Consider the following 26,180-nt stretch of genomic DNA (forward strand, 5'->3'; position numbering starts at 1 on the left):
TTTGTAAAACATTCGGATAGATTACCTGGTATTAGACTTCTATAGATAACTAAATATATATTTTTTTAAATCTATGAATCTTGAAGACCTCCTAAAGGACCTTCATAGATTTCATATTCAGATCAAAATGGCAACACCAGTTTCGTGACATATGTAAATACATTCACATTATTCTCCCATTCTGTAACAGGGGAGAATATGCTGCAGTGCAACATTTAACCACCGGCAAACAACCCTCTTCTTTAACAAAATTCCCAGATGCGAATTAACCAACCACTAAAGCAAAAATATACCAAACAAATATCGGTGTGCATCGTTGTTGTACACGACAACGACATGATTTTGTTCCCCTTTTTTATGAAATTTAGCACATGGGTGGTGGTTGTTGGTTAGTTGGTGGGCATGCATAAGGCCATGAGCGACCAAAAGAAAGATTTTTTGCTCACCGCACATAATAATGAGAGGAGAGCCGGAAAATCTGTCACGAGAAACTAAATGTTTAAGAAGGTACATTGTTTTTCGGGATGCTGCCTACCATCTGGTCGTTTGCTAGTTCGTTCTGCAACTTTTGAACAGCTGAACTTTGCCAACCAAACGGCAGTCAGTCTCTTACGAACGCGAGTGCCGTTAAAATCATAACGCTAAAAAGGAGGGTGCGTGCTTGTTTTGTTGTTAGCTGCCTCCGAATCCGAGTACATATTTTTTCTAAATTGTGTTCATCTTCATTATCGTCATATATACATTCAAATATATATGCGAATGATTTTTCATTTTCGTGTATTTTGAACAAAAAAAATTAAAAAGAAACAAACAGAATAATATAATACTTAAATCATATCTACAACAAAAAAAGAAAAAATCTAAATCTAAAATTAGAACAACGAATGAAACTAATTTCTAATATATATGACAAGAAAAAATTAAACGGAATTTTCAAAAAAAGGGAAACGAAAAAATTAGTTTAAAAAAATCCGAAAAGCAAACTAGCACATAACTCAAAGGATACGAAGCGTGTTTATGCGATTATGCTACCTTGAGTAAATCATTTAGAGGAAAATAATAAATTAACAAAATCCGTGTTCGTAACGAGCTTCTCGAAACTACAAAATCCGCATCCATAGCCTAGAGAATAAGCAAATAAATAAATATAATATCAGAACAAAAATGCCCGCTTCAAATACAATTGTTTTGAAAAGTTTATCCATACTTTTGGGTTTATTTTTCGTTTTTGTGGGTACACTGAAGTTAACGCCTCACATCAGTAAGGATTTATACAAGGATTTGGTAAGCATTGAACAGAAAACAACTATATATACACTGTGAAAAATCAATATTTCCCAAAAAAACAAAAAGTAAAACATATTTTTTCATAGCAGCTATATAGCATAGTGTGTGAGTTTGAGTGGTTTGGCACCACTCATATCTATCATAAGTGTATCTATAAAGAGAACAACATAGAATATATGTACAAATGTTTGTTTGTATGTATGTTTTGCAGGTTTTTTTTTTTTTTGCACAACATATATTATTTGTGTAAAGTACTCTCATATATATAGTTTTAATACTCATTTTTATAACTCTCACGTGAACTCTTTCCCGTATTTTGTTTTTCTTTTTTACCAAATGGCCTTCATGTCATGTCAGGCGAAATCTTCGTTTCGATTTTCCCATTACATTGTTTGTAAACAAATGTTTTTTGAATTTTGAAAATTATTGCAATTTTTTATTTTTGCCTATTTTTTTTAATGGCACTATGTTTATGTCTTGGTATATTTTTAGTTTTGACAACTCAGCATCTAAACACTGACCTCCCCATGAAGAGGCAATGACATTCAGATGTGTGTGGAGAAAGAATTTACATAAATGAAATACGAAAAAAATATATATAAAGAAAAACCTCATAAAATTCAGCCATGTCCAAATTTATATACACTACGTCATGAGAAATAAAAAAATAGTTCAAATATATGTGTAAATGTATATATAGCGGTTACTGATATTCAATTAATTGAAAATAAAGTACAAAAGATTGAATTAGATCCATTTGCACTTATTATGGATTCAAATTTGAATCCTAGAATCTCCTCCTGAATCATAACAAATTTTGTTTATATTCGGCTGAGTTCAATTTCTGCCCTTTTCCTACAGCTTTTCCAAAATTTTAATAAAATCCAATGGATTACAAAAATGTTTTTATGGACTATGATAGCCGTGAGTTAAATAAAAAATATTTTTTAAGAGCTATGATAGGTGGAGTTTAAAAAATATATATGTGTGTGTGTTTTTTTTTAATTTTAAGACCTATAATAGGCCTGGGTAATAGCCGTAGATTTTATATTTTAAGACCTATGATAGGCGTGGACATAAAACGTAATATTTTTTAAGAGTTATTATTATTTATAATATAATTTTAATATTTTTTAAGAGCTATGAAAGCCGTGGATTAAAAAAAAAATTATTGAATATTGTAGATGAATGTAAAATATAAATATTAAAGACTGTGATAGGCGTGGATTTAAAGAAAACAAGTTAAAACGATTTTAAGTATGGCCCGGCCGAACTGTTTATACCCTTCTAGCATACGCCCAAAACTACATATGGGAAATTACAAAAATCTTTTAAATTCCTTGAAGCTGAGGTTTGCAAGGTTATAACTCGCGAAATATGAACATATTGCATATAATTTAAATTCAATTCTATAAAATGAAGTGTTCTTGTCAAAATCTTAAAATATTGGTAATAAATAATAAGTTGCGTGGAAGCTGTGATGGTGGTAATGTAAAAAAATGGGTGAAAATGTGTTGAAGCCAACGAGTTTTTTTGTGTTCGTTCCCGATTTGTGGCTAAACTACACAACGCACGCACATGTGATCAGTGACTAAGTTGCAGAATACCCCATGGACAATATGGTTCTAATGTATGATTTTTCGATATAATCACTGCATCCACCCAAAATGGATGCTGACATTTTGAAGCCGGATTTTCGGTGTTTTTTGAATTTTTCTTATAATTTGGATGCGCATCCAGATAATAGAATAAACTAATTATAGGATTGTAGAACTCGTGATTCTGCTTCGTTTAGTGTATATCTCATGAATGTGCTCACGTAGCTTCTTTGCAATTGGGTGCCAAAGATGAAAATTTGGTGCGTAAATTTTTATAAAAAACATATTTTTTGAGTCTAGAATTAAGAAAGTCCATTCAAATTCCGTGGAACCCCGCGTGATTTTAGTTTTTTTCGTGCCGGATCTAATGAGCCCATCCATGTTCAATTCCGCCCAATAAAACGGCGGATATAGGTACCTTGAATGTGGGAAAAACTGCAAAAACTTATTTTGACAAATTCGCGTAAATAATCGCGGTTTTCTTCGAATTAATTTTACATGCATTTATGCTTGTATTGTCAAATTCGCGAAACTGTGTGGAAATAGGTCAAAAATACATCGATACGCGAATAATATGCGTATTTTATCCAAAATTGATTGTGGAGGCACATCCGCGGTTCTTAACCGATCCTTTTAAAATAGGTGTCCTTTTGTGTATTTTCATAGGAGATTACTGAAATCGGATGCGCATAAAAATCCTATGCACGTTGCGTGATTTTTAGCCATTTTTAGGGTTTTTGCATAGTAAAGTGCATCGAGTGGCACACTTTGACCGCTATATTAAACATCGAAAAATCCATAATTATTGAAAGACATTGATTCGGTTTATACGAAAATCGCATGCGCATCAACTGATTTCAACTAATTCGCGAATTGCAAGCTTTTCAATATTGATCATTTTTATATATTGTAAGTGCAATATATTTAGCCATTAATGACGTCGAAACTCTTATCAGATGAATCTACCGATATTTAACAATCATCTAAAAGAATTTGCAGAAGAAAGCGTCGTATATTTTAGTAGATTAAGGCAAAACCGTATCCTCTTAACCATACTAAAAAAATTGAAAATTCAAAAAAAAAAAAATTGTTTTAATTCAAAAATTAATTTATTTTATTTTCCGATATATGCATGTTTCTATTTGTTTTTCGCGACTATTAAACCGTATTTCAGTGTGATTTGACTAGTATGCAAAAAAAAAACAATGGTGTTTAAGCATTTGTGAAGAAATTCGCGAATTACAACGAATAGAAATCTATTTAATTTAAATTTGAAATACAAGATTTAAAACCGCTATAACTTTTGTGCGCAGCATCCGAATTTGTGAACGCGAACAGATTTCGAATCAGCATATTTTTCTTAACCTATGTACCAAAAATCATAAATGTGCTCGCAAAAAAAATTTTCAAATTTTTTTTAATGGAATTTTAAAAGAATTTTGTAATTTCCCATATATACCCAAAACTACATTAAATTTTATAGTTAAAATAAACATAAATTTGGCTACACAATATAAATTCATATAGATTTATGCATTTCTAAATGAATAATGATTGGTTCTGGAAAATTTCAGATCTTAATCAGCATTTCTTCCGAACATAGGTTTTAGAAGCTTTTATGCTCAAATCCTACTAAATCGAGTACAACGTCCTAATTTAATAATTTTCTGATAGTTAACTATTTTTTCGATCATCCCGATTGACCAATGGTTTTTGAAACTTTTTTGTTCCTTTCGGTAGTTTAAAAGAAGTAGTTTAGGGAAGATTCTCATTAACCCTTTGTGGTCCCATGTTGCCCACGGGCAACAAAATGTTTTAGAGCTTATATTTATTATAAAGCTAGTATATATGCATTTCATGGATTTCCTATATCCATACCTGATAATGGACGACACATATTACAAGAAAATTCTAAAAAATTCAAATTTTTGGTAAAGTTATGAGCCCCGAATTCTTACCCGTGACAATAGAACTATTTTCTGTGCACAGATTTAATGTAACTATCCTAAATAGGATATTCACAAAATTTGACGTCGTTACATCCTTGCATTCGGGAGATACAGTACTTTCTTTCCGAAAAATGAAAGTCCAATATCAACAAAAGCAAATGCAATATCGACGAAAAAATATTTTTAATTATTCTTTAGGTTCTTTTTTACAAGACTTAACAACAATTTTAGGGTTAATATCGTACTTATTACTAGTTTTTACCCATTTTTCCGACAAGATGTCGTTTTAGAACTATTGAATATAAATATATAGTTTATTCTGAGATTTGAAGTGGATTTTGACGTAGAATATTTTATTCTTTGACATTATATACCTAGAATTAAGTTTCATGTCACTTTAATGCACTTTGTCGAAAAAATACTGGGAAATGTCTTTGAAAAAAAAAATACAAGAACATTATGAATTTTTGGTTCAAGATGTATGACTATATATTCGGTATATACATTATATATACAGATTTCTCTTGTTCAGTGACTTATGCTAAAAATTGATGGAGAATATTTTTGTCCCTTATACTATCCTTCTAAAACGACATCTTGTGGGAAATATGGGTAAAAACTAGTAATAAGTACGATATTAACCCTAAAATGAGTTTTTGTTTTTTAAGATTTTTGACGTTTAGGTTGATTTTTGAGTTTTAGCATATTCTGAGACTTATAGTAAAACTTTATGGCGAACATTTCTGTAGAATATTCTGAGCAGCTTTAACCCCGTTTTGAATGAGTTTTCAATCACTCCTGGAAAAGGGGACCGAAAAGACCCCTTTAATGAGTCGGTTGAGGGTTAAAGTTGAATACCAAAATATTCCCCGATATTTTATCAGTAATATTGCCGAAGACACTATATACCTAAAATGCAAGAAATCATAATTCGAAAATTATCAAAATTCTTGAAAAGGGGGAATATTGCCCCGCCTTTTTGGTTATCTCCCGACGTAAACTTTCAAAACGCCGATACATGTGTCTTCTCTTTCATAATCTGTTGGAATTTCGCGGTAATTTTTTTTTGTGTTGCACAGTGTTATTTTTATCAGACTTATTATTATCAGAATTATTTTTGATTGTTGTAATACAGATTATAGAGAATAATTTAAAATGATTTTTTGTCGATTTTGCATTTGGTTTTCTTGATATTGTGCTTTTATTTTTCAGAAAGAATGTACAGTATCTCCCGAATGCAAGGATGTAGCGATGTCAAAGTTTGCCCATATCCTATCTAGGATTATTGCATTAAATCTATGAACAGAAAATTGTTCTATGATTACGAAACAAATTCGGGGCTATCTAGGATAGTTGCTATAAATCTATGAACAGAAAATTATTCTATGATTACGGAAAAAATCGGGGCTCGAAGGGTAAACATTTGCGGAAATTTGGTATTTCTGGTGTGTTAAAAAATCCTCATTGGAAAGAATTGCCGATATATCCTCTACATAAAGATTCAATACATCGAAAGTGGAGGCAGTATAATAAGTTTTAGAAACGTTTGCCTTTAAAAGTAGCAATAATTTAGTACTTGTGGTGTTCAGTGGCTTGTTTGCATAGTTTCAGTTATTCCCGTTGTTTTACTGTTTTTCACTACATCGGAAGTTAAAACCACAATTCACAAAATCATTCGCTGTAGTATCGGTCCATGAGGGATTGGAAACTATATTTCATGTAATTTCCAAAAAAAAATACGTATTATATTTAATTTGTCATAACTAAATATAAATTCAAATTGGAAAAGCACTGTTTTTCATAGAAAAACTTTGTTACAAATTTCTGAATTCTATCTCCACCCGTACCACAGTATACAATGTGTTGCATTTTTAGTACCTTTTAGAATATATTTCTGGAAAATATTTATATATAAATGTTTACTGTCATTGTTCCATACCATTTATATATACCTATATAATAACATGTTCCTATTCTTATCCGTTCCGAATTCCTAATTCTACCACTTCCAATCGCTCAATACCCATGTATTTAGTATATTTATATCTCATACTATTCACCGTGGTACAATGTTTAGTACTAAGTTCCAAAAATGTGTATGCAAATCATTGTATTTGAAATAGTTAAGCTATATACTAAGTTTAAGATTTCAATCTATACCGTTGCCATTATAGTTTAATACTATTTTAGAACTAGCTTCAAAAATATATTACTGCATAGCATAGTCTTTGAAAAAGTGAAATCTACCACGTTTCGGATTTCTATTTCTAGCGGTTCCATTGTAATTTTTATTTAGTACTTTTTATCACCATTTTAGTACTAATATTTTAAAAAGATATCATTCATAACATAAAAGCTATATAAGCTATCGGTTCTATTGTAATATAAGATTTATAACATTTTTAGTACATTTTAGTACTAATTTTCAAAAATTACTTTTGACCATCATTATATTTGTAACAACTTAAGCTACATATCAAGTTTCAGATATACACATATATATATATATATATATATATATATTCCTATATGTTCCATTGTAATATAATATTTAGTACTTTTAAGTACTAATTTTTAGTACTTTTAATATTTAGTACTAATTTCCAAAATTTGTTCACATATTCCTCTTGGCTTATCATTGGCAAAGCTGCATACCAACTTTCAAAGTTCTACTTCCAACCGTTCCGGAGTAGTACAATTGTTGGTGCTTTTTAGTATATTATTGTACTAAACTTCAAAAAATACTTTTGCCCATAATTCTATTTGTAACAGCTTAATCTTCATACCAAGATTCAGTTATGTATTTCTAACGGCTACATTCAAATACATAAAAATTTATTACTTTTTAGTAACTCTTAGTACAAAATTCCAAAAATTGTTCACACATACCCCTTCCCTCATTATTGACAAAGTGGCATACTAAATTTCAAGGTTCTACTTCCAACCGTTCCGGATTAAAACATTTTTAGTACCTTTTAGTACTGATTTCCAAAAAAATAGTTTTGCACCACATTCTATTTGTAATAGCTTAATCTTCATACCAAGCTTCAGATATATATATCCACAGATTTCATTCAAATATTATTTATTTCCAACATAGCACATCGCTTATCATACCAAATTTCAGTTTATCATAGTTTAACATCCCGAGTAATACAGTTTTTAGTACCTTTTAGTACGAATTTCCAAAAACCCCGCCTTATCAAACTACGCACCAAACCCGACCTACGTGTCAAATTTCAAGTTTCTAGCTTTAGCCGTTTCGGCTGGGCGTTGAAGATCAGTCAGTCACTTATAACGCAACTCTTTTGTATATAGATTTTTTTATTATATAGATGACCTTGAATATACCGAAAAATACGTGAGAAAAAGATGTTTACATAATAGGGAGCTAGCGTTTTATGGTGCTATACCAAAACGGGGATCAATATTGATCATTTTGGGTAGTGAAATCATTTTTAGTTCACTATGTGGCGGTAACATTATATGGGGGCTACACTCAAACTTGGTTGAATATTAATAATTTTTAGTACAAGGATGAACTATACAATGAAAACTCAAAATACAAAATTACAGCTAATTTGATTGAAAACGTGTTCAAAATCCAAAAATACCGAATATTGGGTGTACCGTTATTTGGGGGCTACCCGGAAACATGGGTCAATATGTATAATTTTTGGTACGTGAATGAAAAAACGTGTCCAAAATCTCCAAAATAGCGAGGACCAATATATCCTATTTGCAATACTAAACATACTACGAGTACTAGCAATGTATGTGCATTTCATAGCTCTATCTTAAATATTGCGATCGCTTTCTTGATTTCAACAGGCAGACGGATAGGCAGATAGACGGACATAGAATAAGAGGTGTTGCAAAAGGAATGATAAAATTAATTTAAACTCCTCCTTACGGTGGAGGATATTGAAATTGGACAATGATAGGATTTAAAAAAATATTTTTAAACATTATCTTAGACGTGGATTAAAAAATATATTTTAAGGATTCCAATCTGTAAATAAGATTTTGTTTTTATTGTTCATATAAACAAAAGATTTTTAAATATATGGGCAATATTGCCAATTTTTTAATATTCCATTTTCAAAAAATCAGCTTTTTTGTTTTTGTGGCACATCTATGATTTTTGGTACGCATATAGAGAAAAATATTCTGACTCCGAAACCGTTCGCGATCAAATTTTTGGTTGATGCGCGCAAAAGTTATCGAGGTTTTAATTTTGGGCATAAGAAAAAAATCTTAAAATTACACCGTTTATTATATTGACCAAAAACGTTGATATATATCTTCCTCCGTAAAATAAGAATATGAATATATTATAATATTCGCGAAAAAGGTGCACATCTTCGCGAAATATGAGAAAAATAAAAAAATATAGGAGATTACATCAATATTTTCATTATATTAATGTCATGTATCATCCTAAAAATTAATTTAAAAATATGTACATAATCTAAACACGATGGTGAATCAAATGATATCAAAATCACACAAGTCCGTGTAGCGGTTTCTAAATCAAAGCGACAACAAAACAAGATATTGGGGAAAATTATTTGTTTTTGGTTCGAAAAAATAATGTAATCATATTAATTTTTTTAATTGTATACAAGAAATTTCAGAAAAAAATGTTTGGGTTATTCTGCTATTTTAACCGAATTTCGCCGAAAAATTGACATATATAATAATAATCACTTTTTGTGTATAAGTATACGCCTTGAGGATTATATCAAGACCCTTCCGATAAATCTTAGAATTCTATAAATAGGAATAAATGTTAAAATAAAATAATATTATGAAATATACATTTTAAATTGCGTGTAAATCGCGTAATTCTCAAAATCATTTGATGCGCATGCGGTTTCCAGAAAGTACTGAAGTTTATCTTCCAATCCATATATATTTTGCGAAATTTTATTTGACGGCTAAGATGTGCCGCACGTTACATTGAAGTACCCAAAAAATCGTAAAACGCGAATAATTTCCGAAAACTCCATATGCCATTAACGCGCATCCGATTTCGGTGTTCACCCTAAAAAAATACATCGATCTATACCGATTTCAATGTGGTCCATTAAGAACCATGGATGTGCCAGCTCACACTATTTTTGAGATAAATTGGGTACATCTCTCTTTCGGCTGAAGTTTTTAAAGTTCTCTTTTCGAAAAAGATCAAAATCCGTATGAGGTCATTTATTGAAGCGGAAATGATACACAGAAAACGCAAATAAATCCGCGATATTTTCAAAAACATTTTTTGCCAAATTTCGTGTTTTTGGAAGGCCAGTTCCCGCCGTTCTAGTAGATGGATTTTCACGAAGAAGATTTTATATCATCCGAAACGTAAAAAACCTTATTGATCGCGGGTATCCATATCATTCAGTTGACAGATCTAAAAATTTGGCCCGAAGAATAGGTTTTTTAGAATTTTGATCGCACAAAATTCGCACCTTCGGATGAGTATTACTCTGAAGCTGTGCATACTACATACACAAAATACATATCAAATTACGCAGATTCGGGACTACAATAATCTTATAACCGATTTTTAGAAATTCCTGTTTGCGTATTAAAGCTAGAAGTAAAATTAAAAAAACACTCAAAATCGAGCTTCAAAATGTCAGCATCATTTAAAGATAGATGCAGTTAAAATTTTGAAAAATGATACATAAGGGGCGTAGTCCCCATTTTGTTGACTTCTAGTTTTCTTTTGACACGAAGACCGTGCAATGAGTGGCTTAGTCACAAATAGATAGAGAACATAAAAAAACTGGTTCGCCTCAACCTGTTTTTACACATTTTTTTACATTAAAGTAGACACAGCTTCCACCAAGATAAAGTTTGGAGGTCAATAGCATGAACAGTGTGCAAGGACAGATCAATTAACCCAAAACTATTCACTTCTTTTCATATACTTAAGTAGTTCCCGAGTTATAAAGGGGTGAACCTCCGCTTCAGCTATGTTAAAAAATTGGCAATATTGCCCATATATGCTTTCTGCATCAAAAAATCAAAATATTTTATGAAAAGCATAAAGCACTTTAGATTTTATCTGTGTAAAACCCATTAATTAAACACCCTGGTTTCAATGGAAAAGCTAACATTTTGTGATATAGATTCGAAGCACTCTTGAAAAATCACTTTCAATTTTCCACATACTCTAGCTTAGTATGTTTTAATTCTGCATTCAAATTTTTGGATACTTTTGTATTAAAATTTTTATATACATCATTTTTTGTTCTGAGGTTTTTCTTTGACCGCAATGATTCCGAATTCCATGGAGCTTGCAACTCTACGTTCTTCAATCAACTAGTTGCTAACAATAATTGCTGTCGGTACCCCAAATAATGAAATAATTATAGTTGTTTTTGTTTTGTGTATACAAAATTGGGGACTTTTTCATTTTCTGTTTGGGGACTTAAATCCTACCGCCATATTATGTGTTTCCACTGAATAATTATTCTAAGTCTAATAAAAACTGACATTGTAATCTGTAATTGATTAGCAATAATCATACAAGAAGTAATCAATATTGGCCTATGTTTAGACAAAAAAATCCCATATAACGGTACTTTGCGGTTTTATGAAAAAATCCTAACCACAAAAACAATCCATATCAGTCCACCTTTCAGGATTTTCAGATGGATGACATTTTAGGAAAAACTCCTATTAAAATTTGATTTCAAATGTGGTTGCAAATTGGTATTAATAGTGCGCATTGGAAATTTTATTTGAAAAGTAAAAAACGCATTTTTCACTTGTTTTATATTGTGAGTCATTTGTCGAAAGATTATTCTAAAATGTAATTTAGTTGATCTCTTATAACCGCCAATTGGAGAAAAGTGCTATGAAATTGTCGGAAATATTTTCAGATACACAAAAGATTTAAAATATATTAAGATATATCATTCATTATCTATTTCTCTATTTGTTTATAATTAAAATAATTTAATTATGAAACCCTTCTAAACAAAAATGGTCAAACGGCCTTTATAGATTGCAGGTGAATAACCTGGCCACAATGGAGAAAATATTGACTTATGAAAATATATATTCAGAATAATGGATTAACAAAACACACTTAATCCAAAATTTATTTATATAATAAATTAGAAAAACACACAAAAAATAACATTGACCCCTACATACATTTTCCATAGCGCAAACTATCGAGACACCAATTTTAAATGTAAACAAATACATCGGGTCTATTCGTGTTAAGAGATGCTTGTGTCCGATCTCTTTCTTTACATTTTGTTTATGGCTCTCAAAACTGTTTATTATTCTCTTGACCGACCCATTGATAATTATGACGTCTTTGATAAAATATTTAGCCAAAGAGTTCTTGGCGGGCTTTTTGTTTAGTCTAGTGGGCAAGTGGGTGGATGGACGTATGGTTGTAGGTGAATATAGGGGAAGGTGGTGGGTGGTGTTGAGAGAGAAAGCGTTTTCATTTTCGTTTAAAACATAATATTGTTTATTTGCTTGTTTGTTTTTTTGAAAGACCCCAGTAGCAGGTCTTCAAAATGTTATTTATATTGAAAACAATGATGCTCTGCTGTTTTGGGACAAAGTGAGCGCCAGAATTTTGCTATTACATTTATTATTAATTGTGCAATTATTATTTAGGTATGTAGAACACTGGTGCAGTACTAAATTGAATATCAATTTGCTTTTTTTTTGAATGTGCGACATTTCGTTTTTATAGAACCAAACTGCAGACTCTATTTTAGCAGGAAAACTGTATAATATTTACAAACATTTACCAATATTGAATATTGGTTGGCAAAAATTATTTTCTTTACCAAAAAATCCTGTATTCCCAATTACAGACCTTTTATTTAGAAATCCGGCTAAATAGACCTCACCTCAAAAATTAGGTGGGAATTTTATATGGGGACTATGTTTGCCTAAAATATTCAAAATATCAAAAATACTTCATAGTGGATCTATACCAAAACGTGGACCAACATAGCCCACATACAATACAGAACATCCTAGGAGTACAAGCAATGTCTGTGCAAAAGTTCAAAGCTCTATCTTGAATGTTCCGATCACTATTGTGATTTGGACATGGCTAAATCGACGTAGAATTTTATTCTGAATAAGAATACATATTTATATACTTTATGGGGTATTCAATACGACTGATATAAGTCAACCTTCCAGAACCCTTTATACCAAATTACATCCCCATCTACTGGAAAATGCGGCTATAGTCTTCAAATATCGAATATGGGATGTTACCGTTCTATGGGAGCTATACCAAACCGTAAACTGATATTGATAACACAGTGACACATTTTTCAACTTTAAAATCTTGAACCAATCGAGACCCCCAAAATCTTGAAGCTTGTGATGGTGGAAGAAAATCCCTAGCTGGGTTTTGCATTATTAGCTAAGGTTTTTTTTAAATTCATTTTTAAAATATTCGACTGGGGCGGATTTTAGCACAATTTTTGAATAATACGTACTTATTATTGAGTCTATATCTCGTGAACTATTCGAAATATTGCTTTTCTCTCTTAAGCAATATTTTCCCTCTTAATTAGATCTAAAAATTTTCTCTTGAGATAAAACCAATAAAACAACACCATCATACCGAAAATAGCACAACTGCAAAAAATTAAAATTTAGACATACTTTTCCATGTTTTTCACACTTTTTTCAGAAACTGCTACTGACTCGGCCAAACAGTATATGACAAGAAGATAGCCAATAGCAAATCAAACAACTTTTCTTAAAACCCCGATTTCATTGGTTGACTCCTTCACATAGTTATAGCCTCACAAATTCATCAAGATGAACCAAAGAAATTCACTCCCAATTGTATGTTTATAGAAATAAAAATTGCTATGCTTTTTTCAATAAATATGTACAAAATTGAAGTAAAAATTAAACATGGAAAAAGTATGTCGAAATTTTAATTTTTTGCAGTTGTGCTATTTTCAGTATGATGGTGTTGTTTCATTGATTTTATCTCAAGAGAAAATTTTTAGATCTAATTAAGAGGAAAAATATTGCTTAAGAGAGAAAAGCAATATTTCAAATAGTTCACGAGATATAGACTCAATAATACGTACGTATTATTTGAAAATTGTGCTAATTTTAAAAATTAATTTAAAAAAAAACCTTAGCTAATAATGCTAAACCCAGCTAGGGATTTTCTTCCACCATCACAAGCTTCAAGATTTTGGGGGTCTCGATTGGTTCAAGATTTTAGTGCTGCACAGTGTAATTTTTGGTAGAAATATTTGACACCCATAAGAATTTAATTAATAAAAAATACCCAAACCCCTCTAAATACCGATTAATGGGGGCTACCGAAAACTTGGGCCAATATTAATCATTTTTGGGAGATGAGTATCCAAAATATAAAATTACAGCTAATTAGGGTGAAGCATGGGACGTAGCGTTATATGGGGGTTTTGTAAAAAGTGGACCTATATTGATCATGTTTTGTACGAAGATTTGACATCCCATTAGTACCTGAAAAATCAACTTAAAGCAAATTTGGTTTAAAAACGTGCCCAAAATACCGAACTTTGTTTGAAATACGTGCTTAAGCTCCCTAAAATATCGATGTTTTGGGTGTAGCGATATATGTGAGCTTCCGTAAAAGGTGGACCAATATTTATAATTATTAGTAGGAAGATTTTCTACCATACATACCTCAACCCAAAATAACAAATTACAACCAAACCGGATATTGAGGGGTACCGTTTTATGGGGACTACTCTGAAACATAAGTTAATATTGACCTTTTTTGTATACAGATCTGATAGCCAAAGTGAATCCAAAATACCAATTTACAGTAGATCCTGTTGAGAGTTGTGTCTAAAATTCACAAAACGCATTGTTTAAAAATTCACTTCTAGGACTTTTTATACCCTTCACTACACTGTGTCTGTCTTTGGGCATATGTTTGTAACAAGCAAAAGGAAACGAGGTACACACATGGTTCCATTTGAGAATATGCATAGAATCACTTTCTAATCTGAGTCGATTTATGAATGTCGTCTGTCCGTCCGTATTTATGATCCGAATTGGATGAAATTTGGCACAGCTCATTTATTTGGCCCAAGGACGAAGCCTATTGAAATTGGAGAAAACCGGTTCAGATTTGGATTTAGCTCCAATATATATTTTCGCCCGATTTGATTGAAATTATGCTCCAGACTCCCAATATTTTTCCGATTAACACCACACTTTACACAGCGAACTGAATTATGTCCACTTTGATATCTGTGAAGTTTAGCTCCCATATGTAGCTTCGTCCGGTCTTATGTAAATGGTGCACCAAACTCTGCATTTTTGTCCGAATACGACGAAATTTGGCATAACGTATGGGATTGAAACAAGAATGGAGTGTGCTAAGTTTCATAGAAATCGGATCAGATATAGATACAACTCCCATAAACAGTTTCGTCCGATTTTATGTAAATGGTGCACCAAACTGCCAAGATTTGTCCGATTGAGACAAAACTTTGCCCAGCGTATTGTGTTAGGTCCCGCTAGACATATGCGATGTTTTGTTGAAATCGGTTCAGATTTGCATAGAGCTACCAAATATAGTTTCGTACGATTTTATTTAAATGGTGCACCAAACTTTCAATATTTGTCCGTTTGTAAGAAAATTTTCCACAGCATATAGAAATAATTCCAGTCTGATGCCTGTGAAGTTTTGTTGACATCGGTTTAGATTTAGATATAACTCCCATAATACTTTAGTCCAATTTTTTCTTAATGGTGTACCATCCGATATCAGTTATTGTTAGTTATTTAATACAGTAGTTATTTAATTTTTTGAACACCTATTTCTATATGAAGTAGTTGCCAGATCGAAACAAAATTTAACATGTGTTTATGACAGAGATTGGAGTTTACAAAACATGTGCTAGGCTAATAACTTTCCGAACTGCCCTCGTACTACCTACATCATGCAATCCAATAGAAATCTTTTTACTCAATTTCAGGATGCCAGCTTTATCTGTTAACTTTTAATCCAAATTGTATCAAATTTAGTACCATTTAGTACACATTGGTAGACATCTCCAAAACTTCCTACATACCCTTAACTTATAACTTCAAGATTTTAGCTCTATCGTTTCACTCAAATCCACATTTAGTACCATTCTGTACACATTAGTACAAATTTCCCGGCAGTACCTCTAACACCAAATTTAAGGATTCCAGCAAAATTTAGTACACATTAGTACGAATATCCAAAACTTCTAACAAAGATAAATTATACACTAAACAGTGATCCTTACATCAAATTTCAAGATTCCAGCTCTATCGGTTCACCCAAATCCAAAATTGATACCATTTCCACAACATCCCTATCCTACACTTTCTACTTCTAAATTTCAAGGTTTCCAGCTCTATTGGTTCAGCTAAAATTTAAATTGTACCATATTTAGTACCCATTAGTACGAATTTCCAAAACTTACCACCAAGCCCAATTCTACACCCCATCAGTGATTCGAACGACAAATTTCTAAATTCCAGCTCAATCGGTTCACCCAAATCCGCATTTGGTACCATTTAGTACAAATTTCCAAAACTGTATATATCAGTTCACTCAAAATTTAAATTGCACAAAATTTAGTTCACATTAGTAGGAATTTCCAAAACTTCTTAAATAGCTCAATTCTACCCCAACAATTATCCTAACTCCAAATGTCAAGATTCCAGCTCTATCGTTTCACCCAAATCCAAATTTGGTACCAAATAGTACACATTAGTACGAATTTTCAAAATTCCCTACATACGATAATCCTACACCCCAACAATGATCCTAATTCCAAATTTCAATATCACAGCTCTGTTGGTTCAAACAAATCCAAATTGTATCAATTATAGTACGATTTAGTACTTTTCGTAAGTACAACATTTCCATAACTACTCATATATACAAATCCTACTCTCCAGCGGTGATATTAATTTTAAATTTTAGCTCCATGTGTACCTCCAGTTAAAAATTGTACCAAATATAGTACTTTTCGTATACGTGTGTACACGATTTCAAAATCATCTGCTTAAATCGACCCTACTTCTTAATTTGCATTCCAAATTTCAAGATTCTAGCATCAGCCGTTTCGTCTGGGCATTGATGAATCGTTAAATCAGTCAGTCAATCACTTTACTCTTTTATTAGTATAGATTTAAATTTTTAAATTGAAATGATTTTCATAAATTACTATTTCATTCTCAATCTAATTTCAGCGAACAGAATATGTCAAATATGCTAAAGTATTTCCCCTGACGGCTCTGTTTGGTGTAAAAATTCCCTCAAAATGGTATCGACGTTCCGTTGGTGTACTGGAAATTGTATGTGGTTTGGCCATGGCGCTTATTCCATACCGTAAGACAACTCACACACATATTTTATTTATAATAAGATATAACCTAATTTTCTTTCTTCTTCTTCCATTTAACAGATAAAGTTAAGAATGCTGCCAATATAACACTCTTAGTATTAATGCTACTTGGCATTTATCAACATTGGATGGTTAGTGATCCGTTTGAACGTTCCGGACCAGCGTTGGTCTTTACATTTATGTTGGGTGGACGCTTGGTTGTATGGTATCAGGTAAGATTGCAAAGAAAATTGTCGTTCAGATGAAACTAATTTTATACTCATTTTTCACTCCTTACAGACTAGCCGCAAAGAAGCCGAACAAATTGCCCAAGCCCAAGCACAAACAAATGGTGTCAAACAGGATTAGAAAATTAAGTAATACATTTTGATACAATGCACCACACACACAAAATACTATATCCACAGCTATGGGAGAAGTAGATTCATAAAACAAAAGCAAACAAACAACCAAAAAACTAATTTTGTTGTGTATTGTCTCACAACTTGCAACTTGGTTTCTTCAAATCTCAAATCAATTTTGACTCAAATTTTAAACATTTTTTCACATCACACAAAAAAAAACAGTAATTTCTTTTTTTTCGAATATAAACAACAACAATAGCATTTCATACTATTCAAAGTCACAACTTCACACAAAAAGGTAATGAAATTTAAATAAAATAAAAGATAATATATCAATTGAACACTTATAACGAAATAAACAAAAAATTAATTAAATAAACAAAAATGTTCAATAAAATAAAACTAAAATAATGAATTATAAAACACGTTGTTTTATTGTTATCTATCAAGTATATTCAGGGATGCAATACGTATTTACAAAGATCCATGATCATTTTATAATACCTAATAATTCTAGACAACACTGTGAGTTTGTTTCACCTTATACAATTATCTAAGAACGTTGTCGGTTTCAAACAATTTAGTTTTTTATTCACAGTGTGTTTGTTTGATGGATAATAATATTTCTATATATCGTCCTGGCTCTCACCATAAATATTACAGTATAATGTCATGGAAAAATGTGTGTTACAGAAACTCAGAATAGATTCCCGAACAAGCTCTTATACATTTAATACTTCTTGAAGTATATATTCCAATTATCTCTGTGCACAGGCCAAAGTTTTTAGATATGGCGTGATATTTGTTTGCTGCTAATTCTAAAATGCGATAAAAATGCTTAAAATAAAACATATTCTCCTTTTATCTCGAGACCTTTTGTGTGTGTGTTTTTTTTTCATCCTTATTTCCTAAAACCTAAACTAATTAGCACAAAACGATATTTTTTCCATCTAAATGTTTTGGAGAATATAACCGATTCCATTGTCTATTACAACGTAGCATTGAGCTTGGAGTCCCTAAAAAAATATTCGATTTAAAATGTCATTTGGATCTCCCCTGAAAATATATTATTATAAGAAACCAACGATTTTTCCTTTGATATCTCAACACTTAGACCTCTGATAGGCATGGAAGAAAATTGTTATTAAAAACACAACGCTTAGAGCTTGACAAGTCCTGAAAGAATATTTTTTTAAAAATCTATGCTCTTATGGTTTGAAATTACACTCTTTTAGAGGGATCCCGAAATATGATAGCTTGAATTTAGGGGTAGAGAGATGTGCGAAGACGTTACAGTTTAAATTATAATAATAAAAAATGTTTTAGAAGTCCAAGGCTTCTGACCCCTTCCAACTGAATAGACGTTAAGATATTATTAAGCTAATATATTGTTAGTTTTAAGCTTTTGGAGCAGTCTATATTTATACCCTTCACCACACTGTGGTACAGGGTATTATGTCTTTGTGCATATGTAACATGCAAAAGGAATCGAGATAGACCCATGGTTCCTTTTGAGAAAATCGGTTCAGATTTAGATATAGCTCCCTTTATATATGTTCGACCGATTTAATGTAAATGGTTCACCAAAGTCCCTATATATTTTTCAATTTCCACGAAATATGGCATAACGTACTGACTTAAGTCTTGAATGATGTGTGCCAAATTTCGTGAAAATCGGTTCCGATTTAGATATAGCTCCCATATATGTTCGTCCGATTTCATGTAAATGGTGTACCAAAGTCTCTATATATCTTCCGATTTGCACGAAATTTGGCACATCGTACTAAATTGAGTCTAGAATGATGTGTACAAAATTTCTTGAAAATAAGTTCAGATTTAGATATAGCTCCAATATATATTTTTGTCCGATTTCATGTAAAGGGTGTACCAAAGTTCCTATAAATTTTCCGAATTATGTAAGTTTAATGAAAATTGGTGCAGATTTAAATAAAGCTCCCATATATTTTTGCCTGATTTAATTTTACTTTTTAATTTTGAGCGAAATTTAGATATAGCTCCTATATATATTTTATTCCGATTTTAAATAAATGGTGCACCATAGACTCAAAGACCCAAAATATGTCCATTAGGAACAAAACGTGCATAAATTAGTCTAACTTAGTCTATAGCGTCCATATATATTTTCATCCAATTTTAAGTAAATGGTGCACCAAACTCTTCATGTTTTGCAGAATAGAATGGCGTAATTGTGTGTTACTTGGGCTCTAAATATTCTACGGGTGCGCGATTGATATTTATTTTAAATCGGTTTACAGAATTTAGTCCCATAGTAACAAACGAATCACAAGTCGGTTCACATTTAGATTAAGGTCATATATTTTAGTTCATCCAATTTCATGTTAATGACCTTACATGATATTGGCCCATTGTAAGAACCTATCTGACCAAAATTTCATATAGGTTGCAGAATGACATGTTTAATTTCATGTTAATGGTCCTTCGAAAATGGAACGTCTAAAGTGGTGAAGGGTATCATATAGTCGGCCCCGTCCGACTTTACTACTTTCCTTACTGGTTTTTTGTTGTTGTAATCGTAATTCTTTTAAAAATCTTCTTTTTAATGCCCTAATAGTCCTTCTAATTTTTTCTCTAGAAAAATCCTAGTAGTGCTCCTAATAATATCATTTTTAAAGTCTAATCTTATAGCTTAAGTCCTATTGTATCCCTTCATATATAATTTTTTAAAAGTCTACGATATATTCACAATTGGTCTGTTCCCGTACTGCAAGAATCTACTACTTTTTACTACGATAACGAAATTTCCTTTATGATATTGAAGAAAATAGTAAAATCAAGTAGATTCTTGCAGTACGGGAACAGACTAAATATTTCTCCTAGAGACCTTCTAATTTAAAAATAGGAAATAATATTCTTGTTGATTCTTCAAAAAACATTCTGTGAAGAGTGCCTAATAGTCCTTTTAAAAGATTACGCTTGTAGCCTTTATAGTTCTACAAATATTGTTTGGAAAGTTACTAGTACATCTTGTAATATTTCTTCTAACATTAATCATTCGAAGAGGCCTAGTAATACTTTGAAAAATATTCTTTTGTAAAAGTCCTTCTATTTTTTTTTTCTTTGGATTCCTTCTAAAAATATTATTTTAAATAAGAATACCGACAATAAATGCCCAAAATGTGTCATTAAACATATCCTCCAAACATGCAGATCACTTTCTCGACAACAACGCACAATACTACAAAACCAAGGATTCCAAATGCTTAAAACTATTAACATCCAAAACATCAATTGAATCATTCAATATATTAAACTAAACAATATAATTATAAATATTATTTTAAAAGTCCACTCTTATGGCCCTAATGGTCCTTCTAAAAACATTCTTTAAAAAAAGGACCTTCAAATATATCTTTTTGAAAGTAACAATAGTTCTCATATAGCCTTAGTCATACTTATACAAATATTCTTTGCAAAAAACCTGGTATTCCTTCTAATAAATGCCCTAATAGTCCTTTTAAATTTTATCTCTGAAGTAATCCTAGTAGTCCTCTAATTTTTTTAAGACTTTCTAAAGCATTCTTTGGAAACACTAATAGCTCTTCATAGATATTTTTATAAAAGTCCAAGGATAAGCTCTTGTAATAATCTTTAGAAACGTGCTAGTAGTTCTTCTGCAAATATTATTTTAAAAGTCCAGTCTTATAGCCTTAATAGTCCTTCTAAATTAATATTTGTAGTGTAGCGGTGCTTCTAAAAATATTCTTTGGAATCACCTTTTAAAAATATTCTAATTGCCCTTATAGCCATAAAAGAACTTCTAAAAAATTACTAATCCCTTGAAAAATATTTTGGAAATGGTATATTTCAGGGCCACCCCGCGGATTCTTTTGGAAATTTTTACAACATGTAGTCCTTGGGGCCCTGATATTCTTTGGTATATTTTTTTTTATGGCGGAAATCGATATTTCCGGAAATATGGGCCTCCATAGTTCCATTGTGGTAAAAATTTCAAAACGATCCGCGAGGGGGGTCCTAAAATAGACTTAAGTCAATGTTTTTTCTAAAATCCCATTCTTTAAACCCTATTTACACTTTTATAGCTCTATTAGTCCTAATAGCCCTAGATGTACTTCTAAAAGTATTTTTTTTTTAAATCAAAGTATAAAAAATGTTCACCACCTTAACTAAAAGTCAATGCGTTTGTATAAATGTGCGAATTTTTATTATACTCAAGTGATAAAAAAACATTCACATAGTTTTTGATATGGTTTGCACTTTAAAGCTATCGATATTCGATATTTGTTTTAGAGATTCTCATCGTTCTATGGAAAATATAAAATTTCTTATAAACTAATACATAATTTGTATAAAATGGACGGAATGTGTTTAAATCTTTATAGAAAAGGCACTACTATTAAAAAAGACTGCAGGTTCTAATACTACACAACCAACAATTGTTTTAATTGCCTACAACACGAGTAAATGCAAAACCGCACAGCAATATGACAGCTGCCCATATTGATTTGGCCGTTGTCAATGATTCGGAACCATTGCAACTATCGCTGGAACAATAACACTCTTCCCAATAGACACCATTCTCATAAACACCCCAGTTGCAGACACCTGTTACACCGGTATCAGCCACAGAGGCACAACGTCTTATAACTTGTCTCCAGCGACCATCCCCTGTTGAAATAAATAAATTAAAACGTATTCGATTTTAAATGTTTCAAAACCACTTACAAATAAAACCACGGGGTCCCTGTTGCACTACCTTCATACAAAACGAACCAGGCATGTGCGACTCTTCGCTGTTGCATTCAATGGGAATGTGTTCGGTACGATTGAAGGGCTTGTAGGCACCACAACTATCGAATCCTTTGCGATCCTGATCAGAGGAGCATTGATAGCAACGAATGGCCAGCGTACCTAAAAGATAAAAATATTTTTAATTAAAAGTCACTTGTCCAAGCCGATCAAACCAACCACACCCTAAATAATTTCAATATTAATTTCTGTGGACAAAACTTACCACTGATACTTAAAACCAACAACAAAGTGATGGAATTTATCGCCACAGCCTTCATCTTCTTGGTGTTTCGTTGTGCAATGTTAGAAATAATTTAGAATTTAATGAAATTATTATGGAATATAAACAAATGTGTTGTAAATATTAGGCTTAATGAATGAATAATTGTTGTTGTTGTTGTGAAATGAACGTAGTATAGACTAGCTGTCAAAATTAACTCTGGCTTGTTTACAACCAGCGTTGTTTTGTATTAGAAATGGTAGGGCGTAATTACACTACGGTTGCCTTTAATGTCGATAACAAAGTTCGTAAGGGAATAACCCAGCACACAAAGGAAATAATAAAGGTGAAGTAGAGAGCAAATGATATTTATAAAAAATACAACTTGAAAAAATTTTCAAATTTATAAAGAAAAATAAGATTTAATAAATAAGAATTTTTGTAGATTGTAGAACAGAGCAGAAATGTTATATTTTTATACACTTTAACGTATAGTCGCTTCCCGTACAGCAATAATTTATTTATTTTTAATATTTTCTTTGATATCATAAAGGAAAAATTGTTATCGAGCTCTTTGGGGTAGTTTCCATATAACCGTAACCCCAAAATTTCTAATAATAATTATTATTTTTTTATACCCTCAGCTTTTTGATTAATGAGGGTACATAAACATTCCGACAATTTACAGGGTGAGATAAAAAATGCAACAAAGTCATATGCCATAATTTTTACATTTATTTTAAAATGTTATTGAATGAAAGCAAAAAATGTCGGAAATAGCATCCAATTTTAAAATAGGTTTAGATTTGTTCGAATTGGTCACCTTTGGCATGAATTATGGCCTTAAAACGCCAATGAAACCGTCACACGCTGCCGGAATGCTGATCTGTGGTATTTTGGCCCATTCCCGGCGAAGCACTTGCTTGAGGTGATCGACACTTTGGTATTTTTTGGTGCCAACCTTTAGCAACTCTTTAGCTCTTTTGAGTCTATTTTCTTTCTATTGCAGTGTAAATTCTGGCACTTTTCGGAAATTCAATGGCTTTACCCCGAGCTCATTTTTCGGCCACTGCGACACGGGTTCCGATCAAGTCGCTTCTTTACTTTTCGAACCATTTCTGATTATGTTGCTGTTTTCTTCCGTCCACTTCCTTGACGTCGGGCTACGCCAGTATTCCGCTAACGAGCGATGGTATAAGACACAAAAGATTTATTCACATTTAAATGCTGGAGTGCTAACGATTCGATTGGAAACTTCAAAATCTCAAATTAAGTGAATGGAATATTCAAATTTCAACCAAACAATGCATACCATAATATTTTAATCAGTCTTGTTCATGTCGGAAGGTGTGTAATCATCACTCCACTCCTTCTGGTACCTACCTCACTATGTGTCAAAGTTTTCTAATTTTGTTCATCAAGCGAATGGAAATTACGATTTGATACAAACTGTACACATCAATTGGACCTTTCGGTCTAATCATTCTAGTACTTCCCCCCAAAGTATCAATAGTTTTAAAACTTGTATTCCAGTGAATGGAATATCTTAATATCAACCAAACTTTAGACATATTATTTTTAACAAGCTCTAACAAGTTCCCATTTTTGACTCATCGGTCCAATCCTTCTAGTGATATTATAATAGTTTACATTCCCTCTATTAAAACAGTCTGACTTTTGATGGGCACTTTAAGTTCGAAGATGGTCTATACCAATTAAGCACAGTCCCCATAAAAATTCTCATAAAAAATTGCTAAAATGTTGTATTTCTTGTGTGGGTAACCCGTAACCTGAAAATGCAATGAGGCACAAGGAAATAGGAATATGTCGCACTTCACTCTGGACATGCAAATGAAACACTAGGAACTATGGTGTACTGACTTAGGATCGATAACTATATATGTCGCAGTCGCAATCGCAGACTAAAATTTCGAAGGCAGTTCGTGAGGCTTAAACTTCGTTGAGATCCAGGTCATAGCAATATAAAAGGGAATAACTAGTTGAATAGTTTGCTTCAGGTGGATCAGGGTTGATCGATACGGCATATCATTGATTTTATTTTCGGTAAGAAAGAGATGCAACCTATTATTCGAATCAAAGTAGGTAACTGCAGAATAAGATAAGATTTGGTTTGGCCAAGGCTTGGCAGATGAAATTCGATCCATCCTATTTTTTTCTTTTAATTGGTGTGACAGCCAAAAATCGAGTTTTTTTTAAATTCCAGCTTTGTGTAAATGGTTTAAAAAATTATGGTCGATTTTTAGGTCCTGGGCGATTTTACAACTGCTAACATGTCGGTAAGCTACGATAATTTCTCCGATTTTATCGACATTTCCAACGACCGGACTAATGGATTTCTTTTTTCCCAACCTAATAGATCTTACCCCTGAGTTACCCGGTACCTATACGATTCGTACCAGTCAGTAAAACGGTTTACACACTATTAGTTTTTATCGTTTGCCAATTTATCTGAGAATCGATTTTGATACTAAGAAATCGATTATTCGATTAACACAAAATCGACTTACATACCCCTACATAACGCAGCAGCAGAGAACGCAAACAAATTTTAGGGCGGGTCAGTTGTTTTTCATTTTAATTAACTTGCTGTTTGTTTTTATAAAGTTTTACTTATTGTTTTATTTAAAAATTAATAAATTGTGCATCCAATAAAAGCTGACAAACCATATCATGTTTCAATTACCAATAATGCAACGTGTATTTGTGTGCAGCATTCTTGTATTGTGTTTGGCCCAAACAGGTATGACAAAACATAAGCAGCAGCTACCAATAAAACCACAACAACAACGTGAAATGCTGCTGGTTGTGATGATTCTAATTCTTTTAATTTTTTTTAATATTCATAATTTATTTTATTTCCTTTTGCAGTTCTAAGCATCAAATGTTGGGATTGTCGTTCCGATAATGATCCCAAATGTGGTGACCCATTCGATAATAGCACCTTGGTTATTACGGACTGCAATCAATTAAAAGATTTGGAGCACTTGCCGGGCGTACGTCCGACCATGTGTCGTAAAATCAGGCAGAAGGCTCATGGTGAATGGCGTTATTTCCGCAGCTGTGCCTTCATGGGAGAACCTGGCATTGAAGGAGATGAACGTTATTGTTTGATGCGTACGGGCAGTTATAACATTTTCATGGAATACTGTACATGCAACAGCAAAGATGGTTGTAATGGAGCCAGTCTCATGAGTGGCAATCAATTGGCCATAGCAGCGACAACAATGCTGGTATCAACCATTGCTTGGTTTTTGCGACAATAGTAAAGAGGGGGTTGAATGTTGTTTGTAGTACAAAGAAACATAGGAAAACCATCAGACCATCCGTCCACAGAAGAAGCAACAACAACAAATAAACTATAGACAATTAATAGTGTGCCTTACCATTTCGAATGTATTTGCTCGAATCTCCGTGTTTCTTCAAAGAAATGCAGAAATTGTACTTTTTTGTTTAAATGTTTTTTTTCTTGAAACAAATTTAAAACCACATACTTAAGATGACTCAATGTATTGCCGTCCAAATCTATTATTATAATATTGTAATAGAACGTAAAAACATTCCATTATATTTAA

General features: G+C 32.0%; 3 protein-coding genes across 3 annotated transcripts; 2 read left to right on the forward strand and 1 right to left on the reverse strand.

Moving 5' to 3' along the window:
• The first annotated feature begins 1,134 nt into the window (after window positions 1–1,134).
• Window positions 1,135–17,608, forward strand: LOC133323304 (novel acetylcholine receptor chaperone). Its single transcript, XM_061532243.1, has 4 exons — window positions 1,135–1,284; window positions 17,078–17,216; window positions 17,293–17,444; window positions 17,512–17,608. Exons 1-4 carry the CDS (start codon window positions 1,165–1,167, stop codon window positions 17,578–17,580), a joined length of 480 nt encoding a protein of 159 aa, XP_061388227.1. The 5' UTR covers window positions 1,135–1,164; the 3' UTR covers window positions 17,581–17,608.
• A 4,409-nt stretch (window positions 17,609–22,017) lies between these two features.
• On the reverse strand, window positions 22,018–22,659 carry LOC133323306 (uncharacterized). The gene is made up of 3 exons (XM_061532246.1): window positions 22,591–22,659; window positions 22,302–22,487; window positions 22,018–22,244 (listed from the first exon to the last, which is right to left on the reverse strand). Exons 1-3 carry the CDS (start codon window positions 22,643–22,645, stop codon window positions 22,018–22,020), a joined length of 468 nt encoding a protein of 155 aa, XP_061388230.1. The 5' UTR covers window positions 22,646–22,659.
• Window positions 22,660–25,284: 2,625 nt separating this feature from the next.
• Window positions 25,285–25,882, forward strand: LOC133323307 (uncharacterized). Its single transcript, XM_061532247.1, has 2 exons — window positions 25,285–25,348; window positions 25,477–25,882. The coding sequence occupies exons 1-2, from the start codon at window positions 25,297–25,299 to the stop codon at window positions 25,869–25,871; spliced, it is 447 nt and encodes a 148-aa protein (XP_061388231.1). The 5' UTR covers window positions 25,285–25,296; the 3' UTR covers window positions 25,872–25,882.
• The last annotated feature ends 298 nt before the right edge of the window (window positions 25,883–26,180 follow it).

The sequence above is a fragment of the Musca vetustissima genome, unplaced genomic scaffold (genome assembly GCF_032173495.1).
Source record: "Musca vetustissima isolate MV318-11 ecotype Yass unplaced genomic scaffold, APGP_CSIRO_Mvet_v1 utg1381, whole genome shotgun sequence".
Taxonomy (NCBI): domain Eukaryota; kingdom Metazoa; phylum Arthropoda; class Insecta; order Diptera; family Muscidae; genus Musca; species Musca vetustissima.

Coding starts and splice junctions, on each gene's coding strand:
- LOC133323307 (XM_061532247.1), top strand. CDS start 25,297: ATGCAACGTGTATTTGTGTGCAGCATTCTTGTATTGTGTTTGGCCCAA. Junction 25,349..25,476: donor ATTGTGTTTGGCCCAAACAG/GTATGACAAAAC, acceptor TTCCTTTTGCAG/TTCTAAGCATCAAATGTTGG.
- LOC133323306 (XM_061532246.1), bottom strand. CDS start 22,645: ATGAAGGCTGTGGCGATAAATTCCATCACTTTGTTGTTGGTTTTAAGT. Junction 22,488..22,590: donor GTTGGTTTTAAGTATCAGTG/GTAAGTTTTGTC, acceptor TTTATCTTTTAG/GTACGCTGGCCATTCGTTGC. Junction 22,245..22,301: donor GGGACCCCGTGGTTTTATTT/GTAAGTGGTTTT, acceptor TTATTTCAACAG/GGGATGGTCGCTGGAGACAA.
- LOC133323304 (XM_061532243.1), top strand. CDS start 1,165: ATGCCCGCTTCAAATACAATTGTTTTGAAAAGTTTATCCATACTTTTG. Junction 1,285..17,077: donor AGGATTTATACAAGGATTTG/GTAAGCATTGAA, acceptor ATCTAATTTCAG/CGAACAGAATATGTCAAATA. Junction 17,217..17,292: donor CATGGCGCTTATTCCATACC/GTAAGACAACTC, acceptor TCCATTTAACAG/ATAAAGTTAAGAATGCTGCC.